The sequence below is a fragment of the Cydia strobilella genome, chromosome 4 (genome assembly GCF_947568885.1).
Source record: "Cydia strobilella chromosome 4, ilCydStro3.1, whole genome shotgun sequence".
Classification (NCBI taxonomy): domain Eukaryota; kingdom Metazoa; phylum Arthropoda; class Insecta; order Lepidoptera; family Tortricidae; genus Cydia; species Cydia strobilella.
The window spans coordinates 2,610,824-2,636,538 of NC_086044.1; the positions used below are offsets into that span (position 1 = coordinate 2,610,824).

General features: G+C 38.3%; 3 protein-coding genes and 1 non-coding gene across 4 annotated transcripts in view; 3 read left to right on the forward strand and 1 right to left on the reverse strand.

Moving 5' to 3' along the window:
• Positions 1-2,665, forward strand: part of LOC134740450 (uncharacterized) — a 39,585-nt gene extending 36,920 nt beyond the window's left edge. The window contains exons 4-6 of the mRNA XM_063672890.1: positions 418-559; positions 1,037-1,249; positions 1,452-2,665. Of these exons, the coding sequence (XP_063528960.1) occupies positions 418-559; positions 1,037-1,249; positions 1,452-1,540 (444 nt within the window). The 3' untranslated portion in view covers positions 1,541-2,665. The remainder of the gene's footprint in view (positions 1-417; positions 560-1,036; positions 1,250-1,451) is intronic.
• Positions 2,666-2,949: 284 nt separating this feature from the next.
• Positions 2,950-7,773, reverse strand: LOC134740451 (eukaryotic translation initiation factor 2-alpha kinase 1-like). The gene is made up of 3 exons (XM_063672891.1): positions 7,518-7,773; positions 5,518-6,860; positions 2,950-4,110 (listed from the first exon to the last, which is right to left on the reverse strand). The coding sequence occupies exons 1-3, from the start codon at positions 7,573-7,575 to the stop codon at positions 3,778-3,780; spliced, it is 1,734 nt and encodes a 577-aa protein (XP_063528961.1). The 5' UTR covers positions 7,576-7,773; the 3' UTR covers positions 2,950-3,777.
• Positions 7,774-8,472: 699 nt separating this feature from the next.
• Positions 8,473-25,380, forward strand: LOC134740483 (eEF1A lysine and N-terminal methyltransferase homolog). The gene is made up of 9 exons (XM_063672972.1): positions 8,473-8,651; positions 8,751-9,309; positions 10,107-10,244; positions 13,714-13,832; positions 19,607-19,787; positions 21,128-21,305; positions 22,069-22,362; positions 23,427-23,555; positions 25,013-25,380. Exons 1-9 carry the CDS (start codon positions 8,560-8,562, stop codon positions 25,282-25,284), a joined length of 1,962 nt encoding a protein of 653 aa, XP_063529042.1. The 5' UTR covers positions 8,473-8,559; the 3' UTR covers positions 25,285-25,380.
• LOC134741199 (U5 spliceosomal RNA) lies at positions 11,049-11,165 on the forward strand. Its single transcript, XR_010127865.1, has one exon. It is a non-coding gene; the product is annotated as a U5 spliceosomal RNA (small nuclear RNA).
• Positions 25,381-25,715: the final 335 nt, after the last annotated feature.

Below are 25,715 nucleotides of genomic sequence, written 5' to 3' on the forward strand. Positions count from 1 at the left end.
TCTAAAAATATTATTGAGTACATACTAAATATTCGATTTTATGGATATTATGTACGACAGACGAGTGTAAGATCTAATGTTTCTTGGAGAAATGTTATCACTTAACATTAACTGTATCGAATAGTAGAATAAAATAGCGTGTTTATTTTTTGAAAATTTTCGGTTTAATTCCCGGGCGAGACAAGTGAACTTAAAAAAAACTTTGAATGCAGTTTTGTTTCTTTTAAAAAGAATGTTTCCTTTAAGTAAAATGAGCTAACTTAAGGTTTTAAGGCACTCCCTCCAGGGCCCATAATTTTTTTCCACGCTGTATATCCCACAGCCACTAGTTTACCACCCTGTGAGTCCTAAACATCCCGCCCGCAGACCAACTAAGAAGTCTTAGAACTTATAATTATCTCAACATCTATCTTTCAGGGCATCGCGCACGCAGTAGACCGGGTGATGTTCCCGCTGCCGGTTGGAGACCTGGTGCAGACCTTACAAGCTGACAGAGACAGGCGATTCACGACGTTCCTAAAGGCCATACATGCGAGCGGATTCGCGGATACACTTTCAGGTAAACACCTATCAACCACTTTCTTTTTAATCAAACTTTGTATATCTGTGTTACTTTTCCGCGGCTTTTCCATAGGAATATTGTTTTGTTTACATTGTATCAGTATTAATTCTTAGTCTTCTTCAAATACGTTCATGATGCGCTGGTAGCTAAGTGGGAATGCGTGCTACTTTCCAATCAGAAGTTGGACCAATGAGTTTCTTACAACTTTATATGGACGGATTGTCATTTGCTTTAAAATAAAGAAGAATACCTGTCATTAAACGGAAACACCGTGAGATAACCAAACTAATCCTAATGAGGCCTTTTCCCACTGAATTAAAAGGTCACAGATGGATCAGTCACTCTCCTAAAAACTTGCCTAACCTAACTATTCTTACTTACATTGCCATCTCCCTTGATCCTGGATCACTTGAACCTGGGCTCCTTAAAAAGCGATCAGATAAAGAGATCTCAATAAAAATCTTTACATTTCAGAAAGCAAAACCTACACAGTATTTGCCCCCATCGACGCAGCATTCGCTCGCGTCTCCCCGACGGAACTCGCGCGCTATTCAGAAAAGAGTGCTGCGCGAGCGCTAGTGGCGCGGCACGTGTTGCCAGGAACCTTATATAGCGCTGGCATGCGGTATTATCAGCTCAGGAACTCCATGGAGGAAGCCACGCCGCTCACACTACAGAAGAATGCTGGTGAGTCTTGTCTATCCTCATTACTAGATAGCATAACCTGCACTATTCGCCCCAACTGCAGGTTAGGGTCCCTTTTGATAGATTTTCGTAAATAATTAACTCTTAAACGGTGGCCCGTAGCAAAAAATGTTGAATCTACATAAAATTTTCTTCACATACTACATTAGTACCAATTTTACTATAATTGGCTTTCTGTCCGCAGGCCGCATAAAGGTGAACAACGCGCAGGTGATAACCCACAACATCCCAGCGACTAACGGTGTCATTCACGCAGTCGACACCATCCTGTAGTCGCCATCTTGTAAACCTGAACTTATCTGCTCTGTGGCGCGAACGTAAATACCATAGACAACGAATCTTATTTACTCTTGAATCACTGGGCAGGCCACATGAAGAGGATAGCACGATACTAAAATAGAGCATTTGTCTCTCTCTCGCGCTTGCTGGAAAGAGACGAATGATTCTGCTCTGAAAAGGCAACGTGCGTCTAGTGCAGCTGGGATGTGTAAAAACAAAAAGTAGAGAGTCGGACCAAGCAAACTCTGCAAGGCATTTACAAGGCAAAGTGTGGAAATGTCATCATGAACGAATATGCACTTTCATACTTCGTCACTTCAATGTCGATGCAGATAGTTTAGCCGGACTAATGTTTCCATTTCGTAACTTTTTTCGCAAAAGTTTCGGAATGAAAGCAAAAGATCCTTGGTAATTAGTAACAAATCGGGTAAATTTGACCTGTTTGCACCCAGTAACGTGGTTTAATGATTAGTAAATGGTTTGTTAGAATTACATTAAAATGGCTACGACGGCAGATAAGTTTCAGGTTACCCGCCAAATTAGCTTCAGTGAAGCTTAGTCTCCATCTTGATTTAAAAAAACTCATCTGTTGTCTATGGCTCATAAAATTTATTTAGATTTACCGACACTTAAATGAAAAACCGTGAAATAAAAAGAAATTAAGCGTTGTTTGAATAAAATTAAAACAAATGAAAAACCCTAAAAATATGACAAATGGCATAATGCGCTCAGTGTCAAGTGTCATAATATATGGTGTACGTACACTTTAATTGAGTCCATAGTCCATAGACATCATAGATGAGGCAAAGGTTTTTTTTTAAGGATGAGTACCGAAAGTAATTATTAGAAAAGTGACCTATCACTGTTTACAGTTTTTTTATCTTACCCAGTAATATTCTTACAAAGTATTGAATAATAATTAAGATTAACGTTTGAAAACTGTTTGAAAAAAGTAAACAGTGGGCAAGTTAAGTATTAGAAAAAAGCATTTAAATTTCTAACCACTGGTACTTTCCGCCCCATATTCTAATTACTTTAAGACTGTAAATATAACTAGAATAAGGTAATAATTTATAAACATGCGTTAATGTTTTTGTAAATAAAATCCATAACTTAAAACTTTTGTTTTATTCATTGTCATAAAGCATGTCAAAACATCTGATCGGAGTAGGTAAACGTAATGATAAACATAATTCAAAGATAAAGTTACCTAGGTTAAGAATCCCCGGCGAGCTCGGCCGAATTGCACCTTCCCATACAAACGTAGTTCCGCTCTCATTTTAAAACTACGTGTTGGATTGTAATGAACCTTTGCACATACAATAACATGAGGTAAAAACATCTAGGTCTGTAATTAGTTTATATAGTTTTGTATGTAAAACTTATATTCGCTGTATTTTTTAACTATGGTATCTGAAGCTACATAAACTAATTACAAACATAGACATACCTTATCCTATTGTAAGTACAAAGTTTCAGAGCAATCTAGCTAGTTGTTTTAAAATGAGAGCGGAACTACGTTTGTATGGAGAACCGAGCTTGCCAGGGACTCTATAAGTATTAATGGAATAAATAAGAATCTTCATAAACATATAAGGAAAAATATATAATTATTAATACTGTGTAGGTGTCTAATTAGCAATTACAAGTAGTAACTACAGTACCTAATATTAATTAATATTGTTTAAATGCGCGCATGGTATACCCAAAAATATGCTTTAAAATCATGTTAATAAGTGCACACGCGCGCTCGCCCTACAACATAGATATTAGATCTAAGTTATTTCTCAATACCCTGATGTTAAGTTTATTTGGTGATGAAGATAGGGCAGCAACGGTATTTTAGCAAATTTATTATAGATCATTGATTTTGTATGGTTCACGATTGCTTGATGGCTGACAGACCAGTTAGGCCTCTTATGCAAGTCTCACATAATCATGTATTTTCAACCCTAAGCTATATTCTGCAAAGTGTAAACCCAGAAATAACAAAAAAAATTGCTAAATCGGAGTAAAACTTGTAGTAGATTTACGTAATAACGTCGCAGTCGCACAATATGGCTAAGGGTAGAAAAACACCTTGTATCATAACTTAAACAACATCAGTGCATCAAGATAGCAGTCCTAACAATAACAATGTATATATAGTTAAAAATCTACATACCCACTCTGATCACACAGCATTACGTATAACACACACACTTAGGTACACTTATTGGTGTTTCAATGTTTTAAGATTTGTTACTGAATTTGGCCAGCATCATCTTCAACTGAGCTATTTCATCTTCCTTTGCTGCCAATTCCTCTCTCAGCGACTTGATAGTTTCATCTTTATTTTCGGACAGGGTTTTAAGTTCTTCTAAAAGTTGCCTAGTATCAAGTCGCTTAGCTGGGCGTCGTTGGACGAGTTTTCCGATGATGTGGGCAATTTTGGGGTAGTTGGCAGTGAGATGGGCAGGTATCTGGCCTTTCCGGAGGTCTGTGATGGTCTTCACTCGCTCCATGTCAGTGCTGAAGGGCTCTATCATTTCGAGGAGGATGATGCCGAGGCTGTACATGTCACTCTGAAAAAAAAAAAGAAAATACATGTCTGTTCGGCTATGTACGAACATGAAAAAGGCCAGTTTTAATATATTGTTAACCATGATGATGATGATACATTTCTGTTATCCCTCATTAGGGACATAGGGCTCGCAGAAGAATCCTCCATTTGTCACGATCTTGAGCGGCTACTTCCAGCTCTTCCCAGTCGAGTCCAGTTGAGCCGGCCTCTTTCTAGTTACTAGTTTTCACGGTAGACCGAAATGAACGGAATTTGGCGTAAATGACAATTTTAAAACAACACGAATTTAAGGCCTCCAGTCACGTCCACTCACTTCCGTCACCGATAATTGCATGCGATTTACGTTACATTGCGGCATTTGTTCGATCGATTAAATTTGTGGCACCTAGTTAGCCGGCAATTATCTAAAATGGCATGCAATTCGTTGCAACGTGAGTGGAGGCCTTTTAGAGGCTGAGCCTGCATATAAGCAATGGACATGTGCAGTTTTTCCTTCGCTTGTGTCTCTAATAATGATTCTACTTTGTTACAATAAATATAAAACAAAAACATATTGTATTTAACAACCTTGGATTAGTAATCACCAGTACAAAACAACAGGTAGTGTATTAAGCACTTTCAAGGTATTAGGGTATGACCTCTGAGGCACGATCAATACGAATACTTTAATAGCGAGTCGAGTACGTACTCGTGTAACGTTGAATGAAACGCACGTTTGTATAATGGAACTACATTACATATGACGAAACTACCAGAATCGTGTATTACGTTGTATACAGTATTATAATTTATCAGTTGTGGCACTTGTGGCTGAGGTTTTAGAATCCGATGCCTGTTCTGGTTTTTATAATGTGTTCGCGCACAAGATTTGAGGACTTTTTGATAGTCTTGTTAAAAGTGCAACAGGGTTGAAAACTAGAAGCACGCGAAACAACAAATGCCTGGTTTTTTTAAAAAGGCATTTTCTTGGGCCATATGAAAAGCATTTGGGGCATCGAAAATCACACTGTTTACAATAACCAATTTTTAAACCTATTGGTGTAATAGTATGTATGTATGTATAAACTTTTTATTGTACAAAACACAGAACACAAATATGGCACAGAATAGGCAGTACAAAGGCGAACTTATCCCTTTAAGGGATTTCTTCCAAGTAACCTTTGAGTAGATGAGAATAGTAATCTAGAACTCTAGGTTTTTAATCTTTACACTTTGTGCCTGATTGTAAGTGGACTGGTTACCAGGTTACCATAGCCTTCACAGAAGTGTGTTACGAACTCTGAAAATCTGTGCACGTTTTTTGAGACAGTAACTCTTAGAAAAACCTCATTAAAGTCTTGAGAAAAACCAAGGTGATTACACAGCAGGAGATGAGAAATTGAAATTATTATAAGGATATAAAACTTACCTTAGGGTTGCACTGTCCCTCCAACTGTTCAGGAGCTGCATACAGGTGTGTACCCAGTGCCAGTCCACTGTGGGACTGCTGCAGCGGACACGCCAGTCCGAAGTCTCCCAACTGCACCAGCACTCCCGTCTCGCTCTGCGCCACAAACACGTTCGAAGGCTTCACATCATGGTGGATTATACCTTTAGAATGTATATAATTCAACCCTTTCACCAACTGCGTGAACATATCTATGAGAACATCAATATGTGTCCATGCTACAGGGTATTTTGTGTCCGGTGTTATGTCTAACCCAGACTCATCGCTTGAAGACAGATCGGTAGAACTCTTACGGGATGAAGACATGAGGTTGTTGCGGTCGTCAAGCCATTGCTTTAGTGTTTCCTTGCAGAATGTCATTTGGATGTACAGTGTGGCCCATTTTAAGTTTACTCGCGAACAGTTCTCGTATTCTATGCAGTCGAAAAGTTTGCAAACGGCTTGTTCATCTTGAGGAGTATCGGAATCCTCATCACTCTCGGATTCATCAAGATCTTCTATAGAATTATCTGATTGCTCCTGACTGCTCGAGTTTTTGAAGGAAATAATGAAATCGGACTGACTGTGATGCTTGGTAAGTTCCTTGGAGTTATGAGTTTTAAAAGACTTAACTAAATTAAGCTTTGAAGATAGCAAACTGGAGTTGAGTGCTGAGAACTCATCACTGTCCATGTCCATTTGATATTTACGTTTCTTCTTTGTCACATTAGATTCTATCATTGGTTCAAGCCAAGCGGCTTTGTAGTTAACTATATTAGGATGGTTCAAACTAGCCAGAGTCTTAACTTCAGCCAAATGAGTCATTATTGAGTCAACGTCACTAGACTTGATGAACACTTTCTTAACAGCATATTCAACTCCGTCTAATCTGTGTTTGGCTTTAAAAACGCTACCGAAACCCCCACCAGCGATGTAGTATAATTCATCAAATTCTCTATGGTACCTGGACCATTCTAAGTAAGATGGTTCGTTGATCGGCCATGATGCTGGTATTGTTATTGGTATTTCGGAACCAGTTGCAACAGTAACTAGTTGATATAGAGCTCGTTGGTATTGGCTCCTCATGGCCTCAAACTCTCCCATAGCGTATGAGTCATCTATAAGATGCATGCTGTGGAGTTTCTCACATATAGTGTTGTACAGTTGGTTTGCTCTGGTCTGATCTTTTTCGAGGAGTGCACATAGCTGTTTGACTAGGGATTGGATGAGGAGACTGATTGGTGTGGTGGCGGCGGATTGTACTATTTCTACTTGTTGCATACTCTGGTGCAGTATGTATTCATGTTGGCTATTTTGATTTAAACCTGAAATTATATAAAGGGATGATAAAATTGACGCTATCTATTTCAACAACATGTCAACAACTTTTAATTTAACATAGTCAAAAAAATATAAAATTAAAAATAAACACATTTTTAATTAATGCTCTGTTGTCTCAGCCATTCATTTGTTTTACGGTCTCTCATTGTGATCCCCACCAATTTTCTCTCTAACGCCCGCTGGGCAACGCTCAATTTACGTAGTATGTCTTTGGTGAAAACCCAGGTTTCAGCTCCATAAGTGAGAACAGGCAGGATACATTAATGCTACTAGTTACACTTAAATCAAATTTCTAATGTTCTAGCATTGATTGTACATCATAAGATCAAGCAAGCAAGTTGACTATACTTTTATTGTGTAGTACCAAAATGTTAGTATAATACTAGAATTCAGGAAGAACAGTAAACATGGGGGCACTAATTTCTAGAATTACATTTGACTGCACGGGGAGAGATCTGAACAATTCTGTGACATTTTTTTATTTACTTAGTGGGATTAATATAAAACCATAATCATGACGAATAGGTACCGCTAGCCTGAACGTTCAAGGTTAATAGTAAAGTAACTGCGTGGTAAAATAAAGACGTTGCATGGTTCTCAAAACAAGTGTCTGGTTTAACCTCAAAATAGATATACCTTACCTAAATCGAAGGCTTTCACGGTGGCGAGAGCCTCCCATTTGTCCTTTTTATTTTCCATTTTGTATTAGTTCTGTGACCTAAGTACTGATTGCAAAGTTTTCGTTTGAAGCAGAAGAATACCATTTTATGGCAAAAACTATAAGTTTTTGCTAGAAGGCATTGTTTCCTCTGGGCATATTGTAACAAAACAAAAACAATTCACACAGATACACAGATTCACTGACTACATAATAATTTCATCATGACATTACACTGATTTGCCCATAGATTTTTTGTAATTTATTTTTTGCTAGCGTTGTGTTGCCAGTGCGGAACCTCCATTTCATACAGTACACTTATTATATATATGTAATATGGAAAAGGACGGTTTCAGGCAAAAATTAAGAGACGGAATCATTCAAAATTCAAAATGGTCAAAAAATATCAGATATTGGTCAGGTTGCATTTTAATAACTTGAATTTTCCTGTCTTTTAACATTAGCCCTTGATACCAAAATGAACACTCCTCATACTTGTTGCGTTATGCCCTTAGATAAAGAAAGACAGGATTGGTTTTTTATAAATCCGAAAAGGAATGACACACTTAAAAAGATTAAAAAGATTGCTTGCTTGGCATTAAAAAGATGGAAAACCGTTCTATTTGTAACAGTCTGGCAACTTTTTATTTCTGTAATCACCACAGATAAGAAAACAGTCTATGGTTCGCAGCTCTTCAACAGCTGTTCGCGTGCTGTTCGTAACTGATGTAAACTGTATTTTATTATTGTTTCCTTTGAATTATTGCATTAAAATATATATAAAGCTTGGAGTCCATAACATTTGTATGTGAATTTTCCATTTTTTTAAAGAATGCAACCAAGTTTGCTACAGACTCGTGATCATTTCTGTCTCAACTTGTTTTAGAACATTACCTTCACTTGTCAATTCAATCGTCAGTTGTCAACTTGTCAGATTGACAGAAAAACAAAAATACTAACTCGTGTTCTGCGACTTCTGCGTGTAGATTTCTTCTTTGTATTTTACTGAAAAGTTACACATAAACATGAATTTACTACCTAAAAGCCACAAGGAATTCAGTGAGAAGGATTATTGGAATAAGTTTTTCAAGAAACGCGGAAATAAAGCATTTGAATGGTAGGTTATATATGAAAGGTTTCAGGATTAATTTATGCACATTTTCATCCATATTTGGCAAAAGAAGGTGTTCAAGTTGTCTTTGGTTCTAATTTACAGGTACGGCGAATACCTAGAACTGTGTTCACACCTGCACAAGTACATGAAACAGACTGATAACATTCTTATAACAGGATGTGGTAACTCGAGTCTCAGTGCTGATCTCTACGATGTTGGCTTTACGAATATTACCAACATTGACGTCTCGGAAGTCGTCATAAAGCAGATGAACAACATCAACGCACAGAGAACTAAGATGAAATTCCTTTGCATGGATGCACTGAACACTACTTTTAAAAATGAGGAGTTTAATGTTGTTTTAGATAAAGGAACTCTAGACGCGCTTATGCCTGATGACTCGAAAGAGACAAATGAGACCATAGACAAGTACTTTAGTGAGATAAAAAGAGTTTTGAAGCTTGGAGGTCGATTTGTTTGTATATCCTTGTTGCAAAGTCACATTTTAAATAAGTTGCTGGCAACTTTCTGTGATAAGTCCTGGATGTTTAGAGCGGTAAGATGCCATGAGGCAGAGGAGAAAAACGCAGAAAACGGAGATGGAACCACTTTGCCTGTATTTGTTGTAATTGCTACAAAGTTTAAAGAAATGCCACAATTGGTAAGCTTCTTGTTAATATTGTCTTCGGTTACCGCGATAGTTACTCATGAAATAAAACTATGAAAACGGATTATATCGCGTATATTGAATTTATAATACATCCCGACGTTTCGAACTCTTTACAGCGTTCGTGGTCAACGGGTGACGGGGATGTATTATAAATTCAATATACGCGATATAATCCGTTTTCATAGTTTTATTTCAAGCTTCTTGTTCTTTTTTCAACAGTTTGTTTTTGATTTAAGTTTTTCTTCCTTCTGCTACTTCTTAAATGTTGGTTTTTATGTAAAAAAATAAAATTGGCCAAGTGCGAGTCGGACTCGCGCACCGAGGGTTCCATACTTTTTAGTATTTGTTGTTATAGCGGCAACAGAAATACATCATCTGTGAAAATTTCAACTGTCTAGCTATCACGGTTCATGAGATACAGCCTGGTGACAGACAGACAGACGGACAGCGGAGTCTTAGTAATAGGGTCCCGTTTTTACCCTTTGGGTATGGAACCCTAAAAATTATAAGAGAGAAGTGTCCCAAGATGTTTATTTCCATTACGTTACCATTTTTCATAGACTTTGTATGACGGTAACATTAAATGGAAGGATCAAGGATCGAAATATGTATAGAAAATTTTGAAACATTTTTTTGTCCTGTCGTCTGTCGAAAGAGCTTGTGATTCTGTGCACATAAAAGTTTCTAAATTTGAAAAAAAAAAGTGTAGTGTACAGCTTAAATATAACAGCCCTGATGACTGATGAGTCTACTGCAACCTAGATCTAATAAAATAACTTACATTTCAGATAGCGGAGGTATGCCTGGCCGGAGACAAGATGCTGCGTCTAAAGACAGCTGAAGAGCTCCAGGAGTGCATTAAATCTGTACAGGACACTGCGTTTGTGACCAACGGTCTAGCCAAAACTAGCCTTGATGATGAAGAGGTAAATTAGATTTCTACTTTGCCCAATCTTTGTCACAGGGGTCCCAGAGGGCCCCCTGGTCGCCGTACAGTAAAGAGGGGCGCCGTGAGGCAATCCTCACCATGTTACCTATCTATTTAGCAGCCTAGCTAGGTTAGGGCGCTGAGATTATTTTTCATATTTGCAAGTGAAAAAGATTGGGAACCCCTTCTCTGTTAAATTTAGCTGGGGTTTGGTCTTCTTGTGTATAGATGTAACCTAGTTTTCTTACTGGATAACTTTAAATGAAAAAAATTGTCTGTTTCATACATTTTGGCTGGTCCATTTTCTATGGGAGGGTAAAAAAAATTTTCGCGATTCCGTGGTTGGTCCCATAGTAAAAGTTGCTCAGCATAATCCCTATCCCAGTTTATTCTAGGTGTTCCAAGTGCCGTCGGGATATATCAGCTTATGGTACCATAATGAATGATTTGATTTACTGCAACTACTGAGTTTATTTAATAAACTGCGAAAATCATCTCCTGAGGGCCTACCGCGAACACCGAAGTTCGCAAATTGCGGATATCTTTCTCTTTTACTCCAGTTCCAAACCGTAAATAGCTCCCCTCAGCTTTCGTATCAGTTTGGTAGTCGAGTAAAAAATATCTGTTCCACGACATCCATTGTTAGTTCCGCACTATTCTCTTAGATGGCGCCTTCACATAGTGTTCGATTAGTTCCGCTGTACTCCCATAGATGGCGCCATCACGTAGCGCTCCGCGAAGTTAGTTCGCGCTGTTAAGATTTTTCCCGGTTTGGTTGGGTCCGGCGCTCGGCTTTGTATCGTCACTCTGGTTTCCCTTCAAAACGTATAAATCTTTCGCCTTTTACTAAAGATTTCCGTGGAGGGGAACACTCAAATGAGTCTAACTCAATTTTTAACAGCCTCACGCTCGTGAGGCTTTATAAACCGTATAAATATAAATAATTAATATAAAAATAGTCATAACTTATGTACGACTCGTGTAAGAGTAATTTAATGAAGCCAGCTTTTACTTCAAGTTCATTCATATGATTGCCAGCACAGGGAAGACACGCTTATACATCAAAAATCACTTGCGTTTCTATGTGTGAACGGCACGTCTGTACAGTCGCCATCAGATATATCTGAGCGGCCGAGCCGAAGTAATCACAAATATCTGAACACGCCTCTATTGTCAAGGCGTTAGAGTGCGTGTTCAGATATTGTGAACACCTCGGACCTCGGGCGCTCCGATATATCTGATGGTACACGCGGCATGCGTCATAGTGTGAGTAAGTTGCATACTGTGGTTGCATAAAAATAGTACTGAGCGGCCGGCAAACGGCCGTCAATCTGCTGTCGCGGGGCGAGGTCATTCGAGTCGGGGCGGGGCGGTGGGTGGCCGTTCTGTATGATAATACTATTACTTATTCTGTGCCTTTGCTGTCCTCACACTGACACAATAGTAAGGCACTGTATGCATTTTGGTTGCATCTACAGGAGATACTTCCAGAATGAATGAAATTATGTTGGATGAACTGTAGGGGGCAGCGCACGAGCCTCCTTTAACCCCTGTTTATTGGCAGGAGGACAACACCACACCAGGCCTTAGAGGCTTGGAATTTAGGGCCCCTTTCTCCAGCTCAGCCCAGCTGGGGATCAGCTATCTCTGCAGCTTGTTGTACATTGAGCCAAAGACCTATAAAACTCCGTATAAGATGAATAAAGTCTAAGGAAAAACGTGCTTCGGAAATCAAATTTGACTCTCGCACCGATGGCGCTGCCACCAATACCAACCTTTGGCCTATTCTCGTTTAGATGACGTTGACGGTTTCGTTTTTTAACAATTTTAACACATATCAATGAAAGAACATGGGTCAAAATCATATATAAAGAATAAATACAAAAACAAAACATTTATCCATATGTATATAAATTTTTTGTAGTTTTAGTTTTAATCGTGTCGATAGATGGCAGTAAATTTACTATGACAGTACCACTCTATATGTGCCATTTTCAACCAAAAGGGTACTTATTGTCGGTTGTCAATAAGGCGCTATTTCCATATAGCTCCAATTCGAAATCAACCTTATCGACAAGCGACATTTTTTTTAAATTATCCACCGTAAATTTAGTATGGTTTATGGTGGGCAACAAATAAACTCGACCAATCATATTGTCGCATTGCGTACGTTCTGTCCCTCACGGGCGTGCGCGTATAGTATAGCCAAAGAGGATATAATAAGATAGAGCGGTACTGTCATAGAAAATTTTGTAACCACTGTAAATTCACTGCCATCTATCGACATACTTTAAAACTAAAAACGAAGATCTATAAAAATACGTTAAAATGTATTTAAATATTGATAAATTATTTTTTTATTTGCATTAATTATTTTTATATGATTTTGACCCATGTTCTTTCACTGATATGCGTTAAAATTATATAGGTATAACAAACGAAATCATCAACGCCCTCTATACGAGAGTAGGCCAAAACTAGTGGCGCCCTCTGAACGAGAATCAAATTTTCTTGATTTTCGAGGCACGTTTTTTCCTTAGACTGTATCCATCTATTACGGAGTTATATCTATCTCTGGTATGACTTAGTCTAAATTTAATATGTATGTGGTTGGACGCTTGTGTCGTGTATTCCACTATAATACTTTAAAACCACAGTATATTTTGATGAATGTGGTGTCAAGCGATTCGTCTTTATCCTCGTACAGGGCAGTTAGTACGTCCTGTACGAGACAGTTTATTTCTACAACCTTCTTTTTATAAGAGTTGGGTATTTATACACCCACCCAGAATTTCATGGCCACTTCAATTGGCAGAATCAAATTTTCGTGATTTTCGAGGCACGTTTTTTCCTCAGACTGTATCCATCTATTACGGAGTTATATCTATCTTTGGTATAGCACATCTATAGGATCCTACTTCATCCTACCATTTATGTGAGTATCTTAGGTTAGGATAGACAGCTCAATTTAGCGCTAGATGTCGCTGTACCAGCGGCTGAAACTGGCGAACGATGTTTCGTCTCAGATTCTCAAGGGGTAAATTAAGGACCTAACTCATTTTGTAACTTGTCAAAGTCAAAGTTATGTATTTTTGGAATTGTATTCAGCGTTAGCAAAATACAATTTAATTTATTTATAAGTTCAGTGTTAATCTTAAGGTTATATTGACCTTTTGATTGAAAACGTTACATATATTTTCTTTGATTGAGCCTTACGAGGTTTAAATTTTTAATGTAGGTCCCAAACCGGCAGACACTCCAGTGCGCACGGACCCTATATCGCCGCTATACTTACTCAACCTCGTATCAGCAACACTTATTTGATGACAAAAACACCCGTATTCCGAATGAAAGAAAAGCGACATTTCCATCAAATGATTGTTGCAGATATGAGGTTGAGTAAGTATAGCGACGATATGCAAAGTATATTTTTCCAGGCCATACATATAACTGAGTCATGTTCTCAGGTATCCCTGGACCTGATGCAGCCCGGGATCGATTCCCCGCGTTACACTCTCTACGTGGTCGACCAGAAACGATCACAAGCCGTTAACAAGTATGCCGTGTTCATCGTGCCGCAGGGCAGGTAAGTCACAATGTTGGATAACTTGGATATATTATTATAAAACAAAGTTTGTATGAGAAAAAGACGCGAGTGAGGTGGACAGTGTAAGAAAAATATGTGCATCAAATTTCGAGGCGCTGCAAAGTCGAGGCGGAAACGTGGCAGCGACGTTGCTTTTTTGATCCAATTACGCGAAACTCTGCGTAGGGGGCGCCACTATCAAAATCTGAAGGTCTATCGCGAAACAAGAAAATCGAAATTTCGTTATCTAACATCTCTGTCACTTGTATATTCGAGCGATAAAGAGGCAGATAGCGAAATTTCGGATTCGCGTTTTCCGGTAGGTCCTCTGTAAACAAACCGCCTTGATGCATCAATGTCATATTTTATTATCTGTGAAAACTTGTCAAAAACCTGTTAAAGGTACAGTATGTATAAGTTACTCTATGGTTTACTAAAAAGGCTTGTGCTGCACTCTGGTGGCAGAACATTGCAGTAATATCCCCTATTAAATTCTGATCGGGCCCGGGCGGCAAAAACGAAACTGAAATGAAATTTATTTTTTAGCCTTATTTGCCAGGCGCCATCTGATCGAGAATCAAATTTTCGTGATTTTCGAGGCAGGTTTTTTCTTAGACTGTATCCATCTACCTATTACGGAGTTATAGCTATCTTTAGTTTTACCAATAACATTGACTTTTTGTGTACAAATTCATTGTAAAAATCGAAAAAATAAAACACGTAGTTTTGCGAAATTGACCTAGTCATATGACATTTTTTCCTACTTTAGGCCTCAGACATGCGTGGCACGTTGTATATCCGAATATTCGTGATATCACTAGGTAGGTACTTAATATTCGTGAGTTATGTTTATTTTTGTATCAGATTTTGAACAGCGCACCAAGCGGGACGTTTTGGAATCTCAAAATCTCATACAAAATGACACTTAACGCAAACGCTATCGAATGACATTTACACTACTTATACAGAACCCTAACATCGTTCGTAAACTCACTCCCGCCGCGAATCTTGTTTACTTCCCCGCGCCCACTTCACCGCGTATAATTTGCTCAACACTATCAAAATATTTTCACAGAAATAGCTGCTACAAAAATACGCTTTGTAAATGAAAATGCTTATTGTAAGACTAAAGAGCGTAAGTGGACTAGGGAAAAGTGTTCTCTGGAGGGTCATGGAACGCAATACAATGTGCCTTAACCCAAGTGACGTCAGCGACGTCATAATGACGTAACAATGACGTCATTATGACGCCATAAAGACGTCGCTGACGTCCTAATGACGACGTAATGACAGAAGGGGTTCTAACGCCAATCGCAATGGTTTTAAGGAATATAGTATCCTATGTTTACTCCAAAGTCTGTGAGATGTTTGGCATCAAAGTTGAACAATTTTAGGCCAAAAACTGGTTTTCTGGCCATAACTTTTGTGTTGATTAGTTTAAAATAAAAATCTCTGACACGTTTTTCGTTGTCAAAGACGAACCCAAATATGTACATTTCGTATATGTAAGAGCCTTCACAGAGCTTCACAGCAATCTAGTTACGAAAAAAGTGTTTTTTTTTTAGACAATTTTATACAAAAGTATTATATTTCCAGAATAGTTGAGATACCTACAAGGTAAAAAAAACCATACGGCCATATGTGGCTTTCCATTAGAGAAGGGTCCATATGCTTCATGTGCAATAAGTAGTAGTAGTAGTAAAACTCTTTATTGTACAGAAAGAAACATAAAACAAGAAAAAAACACATCATTTGTACCATAGAGTAACTTATACTAGAGCGGTACTGTCATAGTAAATTTTGTAACCCCAGTAAATTCACTGCCATCTGTCGACACACTTTAAAACTAAAAATGAAGATTTATACAAATACGATAGAATGTATTTAAGTATAGATAAATGATTTTTTTTTTATTTGCATTAATTATTTTTATGATTTTGACCCATGTTCTTTCACTGATATGCGTTAAAATTGTTAAATAACAAACGAAACCGTCAACGCCATCTATACGACTGTAGGCCAAAACTAGTAGCGCCCTCTGAACGAGAATAAAATTTTCTTGATTTTCGAGGCACGTTTTTTCCTTAGACTGTATCCATCTATTACGGAGTTATATCTATCTTGGTTTGTACAAAGGCAAATCAATCAGAAGGTCCTTATAGCAATTGAAGCATAAGGACCCTTCTGTGGTGGAAAGCCACATATATCCCGTCTCAAGTTTCGCGCGACGTGGCATATCTTTACGCTCCCTCTTAAGGGTTGAAATTGCGTCTGCCAATTTATTCACATTAGTCGTTTTAGTTCTGCGAGCGACCTGTTTGATCGGACGAGAACTGGATCGCTGCCAGACGCGCCTACGGACAACGCCCCTCACTAGTGTTTACACCTGAAGTAGGTGTTCCAAAGTAGAGATGCAACGGATAGTTGTTTTGCCGGATACCGGATACACCATCGACCGAATATTCGGTATCCCGCTGCCGAATATTCGGCCGGCGGAACTATACCTGCATTTCGGTTTTTCAGGTGCGCATTGTGCAGATTTTGACCTGTTTCATAGTGAACGTTCGCGCGGACTCATTTCTAGGTTCGAAATGAGTGCGCAACGAGTGATTTCTAGGTTCGAAATAAAAATAATTAATGCAAATAATTAATAATTAAATTAAATAATTTTGACCCATGTTCTTTCACTGATATGCGTTAAAATTGTTAAATAACAAACGAAACCGTCAACGCCCTCTATACGAGAGTAGGCCAAAGGTAGTAGCGACATCTGATCGAGAATCAAATTTTCGTGATTTTTGAGGCACGTTTTTTCCTTAGTCCATCTATTAGGTACGGAGTTATATCTATCTTTGGTAGTATAAATTCTGTGCGGACTGCCGGTTCAAGCGCCATCTTGATTAATTCCTTTGTTTTTTGCTTATTAATATTGTTTAAAGTGTAATATCAATAGCTTATTATACAGTACGAGTAAACTTATGTGATAATGTGCAGTGAATGGAGAATTAAGCTCGAAACGCGTTTAACCACCATTTTAGAGTCAACGGCCGCTAGTCCACGTGCTTCTTGTAAAGTCCAGCTATCGTTTACAAGAGATAATAAAATCACCGTACACTGTCTTGTACTAACCGTACAATTTTAGTCATATTTAAAGCTCCTAATACCTTGATACTGGCGAAATAGGCCCACTGGACTGAAGCCATAATTTTTTAATAAATGCATGAATTAATAAATTCTGTGCTTCAGTGTTGTGTTAGTTGTATAACGGACACTACAGATACTAGCGTTGAAAATTTTAATTTCTGCATGCACAACGCCCTCCACAACTTTAAATTTCGCTTAGTTATGAGTGAAAAGATTGGATCCCATTCTCAGTACTGGCAGGGACCCAACTCTTAATTAAATCTGGTGCAGTTCTAGTGATACGAAAAAAGGGTCTGAAATAGTGCGCGACATTGTTTTAAAAATTAAAATAGTACGATTATGAACGTGACTGTTAAATCCATTTGTTTAGGTACTCCGAAATCAAGCAAAGTTACTATCGGGTATCCGACCGGATAGTATGATACTAAAATAAGGGCCGGATACCGCATAATAACCTAATATCCGGTGCTTCTCTATTCTAAAGCCCTTTTCATATGATCTTTCATTGAGCTCTATACGAACTTCCACTTCGATAATTGCTTACCATCAGACGGGCTGTATGCTTGTGGGAGTTGTGGGGCCACGGACGTGGTATAAAAAAACTAGCTTAAAACCCTTTTTAGGGTTCCGTACCCAAAAATAAAAAACGTCTGTTGCCGCTTTAGGTAACAATTAACAAATACTAAAAAGTACGGAACCCTCGGTGGACGAGTCCGACTCGAACTTGTCCGGTAAAAAAAAACGTGCGTATAAAAACAACGACAACATTAGGTAGGACACATGTGTAAGGCCCTTAGAAATCGTACTGACGCGTATCCTGCATCCAATATAATATGCGTTGTGCGGGTTAACACTCCAGTCCGTTACAGTCCTTCCCTATCGAAACAGCTAGCAAGTGTATTCATATTTTAAGTGGATTTTTTTTACTGAGGAAAATTAAGGAGCTATTCCGTCACAATTTTGTCAAGCTAAGAATATTTTTTAAATCTAGTTAATATTTTAGCAGTGAGTATTAAGTAGACATATTATTTTTTATTTTACTAATTAAGTAATTAATTTAAAATCTTTAAAAAACGGAAATGCATTTAGTTACGTCCTAGAAAATTGAGAATTTAGCGCTAGAAAATTTTAGAAATGGTAGGTACCCTTTCGGTCTATGCGGAATCCCATACGTTAAGTTTGATCTATATACATTATTTACATACACGTTTAACATTTACTCATCAAAACGGACATGGCAATAATAAAAATGCTTTTATTTCATGATTACCACTCACCAGTATATTCAAAATATTTGTATGATACTTTAAATAGTAAACATATGGGGCATTTTCTATGAAAAGGGACCTTATTGTCGATGGCGCTTACGCCGCACAGCGTCGCGCGGCATTGTATTTATATCGGAGCATCGTTAATAATTAACGTTAATAATCGGAGCATCAACAATAAGGTCCCTTTTTATAGAAAATACCACATATGTGTCTATGTATAGCACTTAGAGAATTTTGCCTACAAAAATAGGGTTCCGTGTTATTATTATCAGGGGATTTTCTCTAGTACACATATCTATAACATACCCTCGCTTTCGCGTTAATCGGGTTAAGAAAAACACCACACCGGTATTCACCGCTAACGATCCATTTATTTCGCCCATTTATATAAAATGTATGTCAAGGTGAGAACACCTCATATCTGGAAGATTAATAGCCTAATTAGTCTAAGTCTATCTATTTCTGGTCTAAAATATGACTGCGTCCAAATATGATGGCTCGCGTCATAAACATGAATTATCACGCCTACAGATGTACAACATAATAACATGTTTTCTACGCCACTTATTTATCGTAACTTTCATAAACATGTTTTTCAATTTTCAGTAAACAATCCGATCTCTCGTCGAAGCTTTAGGAAAATATGACGCATCGGATCCCTTTGTTTGACATAATTATTGAAAGTCATAATGTAATGATTGTCAGATTATCATAAGTCATAATTCTGAAACCGTTAACATTTCAGGATTTTCGTAAGGTTATCCTATAGATAGGTTAGTTTAGGTTTGTTTTATGGCAATCCTGAAAAGTTACGCGTCTCTGAGAAAAACCAAATTATGATTAACGAAAATGCGGACAAACAATACATTATGAGTTAAAACTTTATGGGAAACAATAGAAACCCATGACGCATCTTAAAATGATGCATCCCTATTTCAAATCCAAAAGGAAGGATTAGGTATGACTTAGTCTAAATTTAATATGTATGTGGTTGGACGCTTGTGTCGTGTATTCCACTATAATACATTAAAACCATAGTATATTTTGATGAATGTGGTGTCAAGCGATTCGTCTTTATCCTCGTACAGGGCAGTTAGTACGTCCTGTACGAGACAGTTTATTTCTACAACCTTCTTTTTATAAGAGTTGGGTATTTATACACCCACCCAGAATTTCATGGCCACTTTATAAATGAATTAATTCTTAAAGTACATGCAATTTTGGGCCCGCTGGGCAAGTATGCGGGGACTTGTCGAGGTTATAGTCCACGTCACATTTTAATCGACTTTCAAAAAGTTTTATTTATACTTGATTGACGAAAATGGCGAAGACTGAAATAATCCTAAATGCTTATTTCAGAGAATCCGACTGGCTCTTCGGAACCCCTCAAGGTCGTCGTCAGCTCCAAGACTCGGCCCGCTTCGCGAGACTGGTGGTGGCCGTGTTGCGTCGCGGACATAGCTTTAGCAATCTCGACGCGGTCAAAGAAGAATTAGCGCATTCTGCTAAAATGCTGATACCACACGGATTCAGTGGACAGGTATCAAACATTTTCGATAATGATTAGATCTCCTGAGCTAACCTTTTGTGCCTTGCTTGACTGTACAATAAAAAACCGGTCAAGTGCGAGTCGGACTCGCGCACGAAGGGTTCCGTACCATTACGCAAAAAACGGCAAAAAAATCACGTTTGTTGTATGGGAGATTAAATATTTATTTTATTCTGTTTTTAGTATTTTTTGTTATGCGGCAACAGAAATAACATCATCTGTGAAAATTTCAACGTCTAGCTATCATGGTTCATAAGATACAGCCTGGTGACAAACGGACGGACAGCGGAGTCTTAGTAATAGTCCCGTTTTTACCCTTTGGGTACGGAACCTTAAAAACCACTTTTTTTAAGATACCGTACCCATTTAAAGAAATTATGCTCATCTGAAGTTATGGACGGAGGTGCTCCGGATAGTGCTCACTTCAAAAATGTGTAAAAGGGATCTTTTAATAGGGATGATGACACATGTTGAATTTTATAACGAAAATCTAGTAAAATAGATAGCAAATGATCAATTTATTACAATAATGTGGATATTAAAATTTCAAAAATAAAGTTTTTTGTAAAGTTTTGTATGGCGTCGGGATAGCACTGCGTCGCACAGGATAGGAACGAATGGCGAAACCTAGTATCGGAGGCCAAGATCCACTTCGGGTCGCTGAGCCAGCGAAGTAAGTAAACTTTCAAAAAAAAAAGTAAGGGTACAATTCGATAACATACATTTTATCAAAAAAAATGTGTATAGCAACTATATATATACATAAATGCAGTATTTCACCGACAAAAACGCAATTTTCTTGTTTTGTCCATACTTCAGATCGTTACGTTCACTTATCGTTTTGTTAGAAGAGTTTCGCGAGTGAGGTACAACTGTCGGACGTTGACTATCATTTCTGACTTTTGTATTGCTTTAATACAATGGGTCCCATATTGACATTTGATCCTAAAAACACACCTAATCGATTAGTACCATATTAATGAGAATTTGTCATCAAGCTTATTATCGGTTACTATAATTTGAATTATGAATTGATTGATTGATTGACGACCGGTCTGGCCTAGTGGGTAGTGACCCTGCCTGTGAAGCCGATGGTCCTGGGTTCGAATCCCGGTAAGGGCATTTATTTGTGTGATGAACACAGATATTTGTTCCTCAGTCATGGATGTTTTCTATGTATTTAAGTATTTGTATAAGTATTATATATATCGTTGTCTGAGTACCCACAACACAAGCCTTCCTGAGCTTACCGTGGGACTTAGCCAATTTGTGTAAGAATGTCCCCTATAATATTTATATTTAATAATATTTAATATTTATGAATGTTCCAGATCCCGTTCCTGTCGCTCGGCAGCGACGTCGGCAGCCGCGTCACCGTCCGCGCCGGCTGCTCCAAGCTGTCCGGTGACTACGTCATAGAGGATGTGGACATAGATGGCGTCCCGTATCGGCGGCTCGTGTTCATGGACAACCAGTTTCTAGTGCAGAGCGAGGCTAAACTAAAATCTGGTTAGTACGCTTTTATGCTTCCGATATTATGATAAATATATATTACTCCACTCTGGGTACTCTAAAGTGTCTGGTAACTACGTCATCGACCAGTTTTCATCATTAATTTGGGGCATTTTCTATGAAAAGGGACCTTATTGTCGATGGCGCTTACGCCGCCCGGCGTCGCGCGGCATTGTATTCATATCGGAGCATCGTTTATAATGGCGTAAGCGCCATCGACAGTAAGGTCCCTTTTTATTGAAAATACCACATTTGGTTCGTCCATACTACTTCTTCTTGTAAAAATCGTTACACTGCCCTCACCTACTCCCTCTTGAATAGTACTCGTACTGTATTATGGGATAAGTAACTATCCTATGTCCTTTTCCATCTTATAAACTATCTATGTGACTCATCAAAAGACGTTTTGCATGAAGAAAAAAAACATATTAGAATTAGAATACAATTGTAAATGTTATTATTTATTATTATTCACAACGACGGGACTTAATCGCGTAAAATTTTACGAACAAACAAAACGCAATAAACAAAACCAAGTGCGGGTAGTTCGAAAAACTCGCGCGGCTAGAAGATGACGATGTCAACTTTGGCCAGTCTTCTCCGAGACCACGGGGACAACGCCGTTCTCGAAACGTCGGATGTAAATCTTAATTTTACGCTATTAAGTCCCGTCGTTGTGAATAATAATGAGTAAAACTCGTATTAGTTTAAATCCGTGTTTTGATATTATTTGTTATGATAGTTCTTATTTTAATTACAGTAAAAAAGAAGAACAAAAGCAAGCTAGTGGTCGACTTTGGTCACATCTCCCCCTACCATTCCTTCATGTGCGTCGGCGCTTACCTTAGCCCCCCCAAAATGGCCGTCCTCGGCCTGGGAGGGGGGGGACTGTGCATGTTCCTGAGAAAATGCTTCGATACCGAAGTGACCGCTGTGGAGATCGACCCGAGCATGTTGGAGATCGCGAAGGATCATTTTGAGTTGAAATTGGATGACGGGATGAAGGTGGAAATCAAAGATGGCGCCGACTTTTTGAAGGACGAAGCTGACAAAGGTATGTTTTTGGGTCAACTTTTTTGTTTGTTATTCTCGGCCGTTGTCCAAGGGAGTTAAGGGTTTGTTAGAAGAAATAATGTATCATCATCATCATATCAGCCCTTTATCGTCGACTGCTGCTATGCTCAGCATCTCTTCTATTACGCCACTTATCCCGGTCCTGAGCTAATCTCATCCAGAAGTGACCGGCAATCTTCCGGATGTCGTATAATAATGTATCACGTTCTACTAACATGCTTAGTAAGCCCGTTATACCACACAAATGCATGTTAAATTAAATTAGCGTAAAATCATGATTTTAAGATTATTTCTTCCCCATGATAACTTACTGTAACCATGGTAACCAGTCACAGTAAAAGACAACGTTGTACAATACACGTGCGAAAAAGTAATTCGCAACTCGTGTCGATTTAAAACACTCCCTTGGGTCGTTTTAATTTATTGCCACTCGTTGCGAATTTCCTACTTTTCGCACTTGTATCGTAATTATAGAGTATATTGAATAGTTGATCGTAATGTACTAATTATGCACTGTTTTACCACTCATGAGTTTGTTCGTTTCGCGTTTTTAAGACGAACCTTTTTTTTTCTTTTTTTTTTCGCCCTTTTATAAATTTATTGATTTTCCTCTAGTCTATTGTACGCAGTGCTATATTTGTCTACCGTTCTTCATCAATTCTCATCTACTCAAAGGCTAACTGGAAGAAATCCCTTCAAGGGATAAGTTCGCTTTTGTACTGCCTATTCTGTGCCATATTCGTGTTCTGTGTTTTGCACAATAAAGAGTTTATACATACATACATACATACATACATACATTTTTGTTCCCTTTCGCTACAATTTCACTTAAATGACACGAATAAAGTTTTCTGTGTGAGAGAAAATATATTTGGGGCATTTTCTATGAAAAGGGACCTTATTGTCGATGGCGCTTACGCAGCCCAGCGCCGCGCGGCATTGTATTATTATCAGAGCATCGTTTATAATGGCGTAAGCGCCATCGACAATGAGGTCCCTTTTTATAGAAAATACCACATTTATCCTCTGTATTTACCGTTCCAGGCACCCAGCACTCAGTGGTGATGTTCGACATGGACAGCAAGGACAGGACGGTGGGGCTGTCGTGTCCGCCGAGACAGTTCCTTCACGATGACCAACTTGCCAGAGTCAAACGAATACTTACTAACGATGGTGAGATATTATTGGCTACTCATAAATATTATAGGACATTCTTACACAGATTGACTAAGTCCCATGGTAAGCCCAAGGAGGCTTGTGTTGTGTGGGTCTCAGACAACGATATATACAGGGTGGCTAAAACATTAGTGCATTCGCGTTGCTAGGGAGATTTTGGGATTATACTGAGCAACTTTTACTATGGGACCAACCACGAAATCGCAAAACAAAAATTACCCTCCCATAGAAAATGGACCAGCCAAAATGTATGAAAAGGCAAATTTTTTTTCGCGATTTCGGGGTTGGTTCCATAGTAAAAGTTGCTCAGTATAATCCAAAAATATCCCTGGCAACGGGAATGCACTTATTTTTTAGCCAACGTGTATAATATATAAATACTTAAATACATAGATAACACCCATGACGCAAACAAATATCTGTGCTCATCACACAAATAAATGCCCGTACCGGGATTCGAACCCAGGACCATCGGCTTCACAGGCAGGATCACTTTCGTGTTTCAAATTTAAGATCTTTTTTTTACATTAGAAAGAAGGTAAGCGATCTTGACGTATCTTTTTATTAAAAATCACTCGTAAAATAAGTCCCAGCAAATATGTTACAATTATAAATCATATACGATCTTTTACATTATTTTGCTTTCATAAGTAATATAAAAAAAACGTTTTTCAAAAATTTTCAATAAAAATACGTCAAGATTGTTTACCTTTTTTCTAATGCTGAAAAAACGAACTATAATGTAGATGGCGCTTTACGGCTCCGTACATTACGTATAATGGTTGTCAAAAGTATGGATGGTATAGAAAGGATGCCAATCTCTTATGGCAGAATTGTTGCAAAAGTGACCGCTTTCAGCTTTAAATAATAGTTCCTAATCTCTCCGGTGGCGCTAGTTAGGCTCTGGGACATGAGTATAACATGAACTATATAAGGCAACAAATAACCCGACCAAATTACGTAGGTTGTTTTTGGTAGTATTTCGGTGTATGGTGGCGCCGCCTAATTACTGTTTTTTGATGGACACTTTTCATACATAGAGATTTGGCTCCTTTATATAGTCTCCATGGTCAAAAGTTTACATTTGACAGTTCAGTTACAACAAACCATATGGGTCAGTAACAGCACCATCTATTTCGACTTTCAAATTAGGGGGTACGATTTTTCTCTTACACCAGGCGTGACTCACTCCGCGATTTCGTCGGGCCGCTACAAGTATATGCGGCCCACACCAATTCTGGTGTCTAGCCATAGTAGTTGCCGCGCACCGCTACGGAATGGACGCCTGCTCGCGTTAGCGCCACCTAGCGGTCATATCTGTCGTAATACACGCGTTTTTTTAGAGAGTGAATTTTCTGTACCTAGTACTATTATTTATTCTTTGCTTACACTTTATCTTGTATTATTTTGGTAATGTCTAAATCTCTATTATATTTATACAAACCTTTCCACAGGCCACTTCATCCTCAATCTCGTCTGCCGCGACAACGCACTTCACGACTCCATCATACAAACCCTCAAACACCACTTCACGCACCTCGTCACCGTGAAGTTATATGAAGAAGTCAACGAAATCGTGTTCGCGACCAATGGCCAAGCGTACTCTATTGAGAAGTTAGAGGAGGCAGCGAAAGGGTTGAATGCCGTTTGCAGACAAAAAGGGTTAAATAGGATAAAGTGTGTGGATTTGAAGGACTTTTTGCAGTCGATTAGTATAGTTTCATAGTTATAATACTAGATGTCGCTAGTAGTACATAAACTACATTTACGAATGTTTTACTTAAACCATATTGTTATTGTAAATATAAGTATAATTAATAAAGTAAATGCATTTAATGCTGTTTTCTGTTTGTCATTTCGTCCACGACATCATACAAACCCTCAAACGGCACTTCACGCATCTCGTCACCGAAGTTAAACGAAAAAGTCCAATGGCGAAGCGTACTCTATTAAGAAGTTAGAGAAGACAGCGAAAGGGTTGAACGCCGTTGTGAGACAGAAAGGCTTGAGTCGGATGAAGAGGTCGTTTGCAGTCGATTAGTATAGTTGCTTAGTGTGTGTAGATGTCGCTAGTAGTACGCAAACTACATTTTTGTTTTACTTTAATCGGAGTGTAATAATCTGCATATTATATTAATTGTTACTGTAAATATAAGT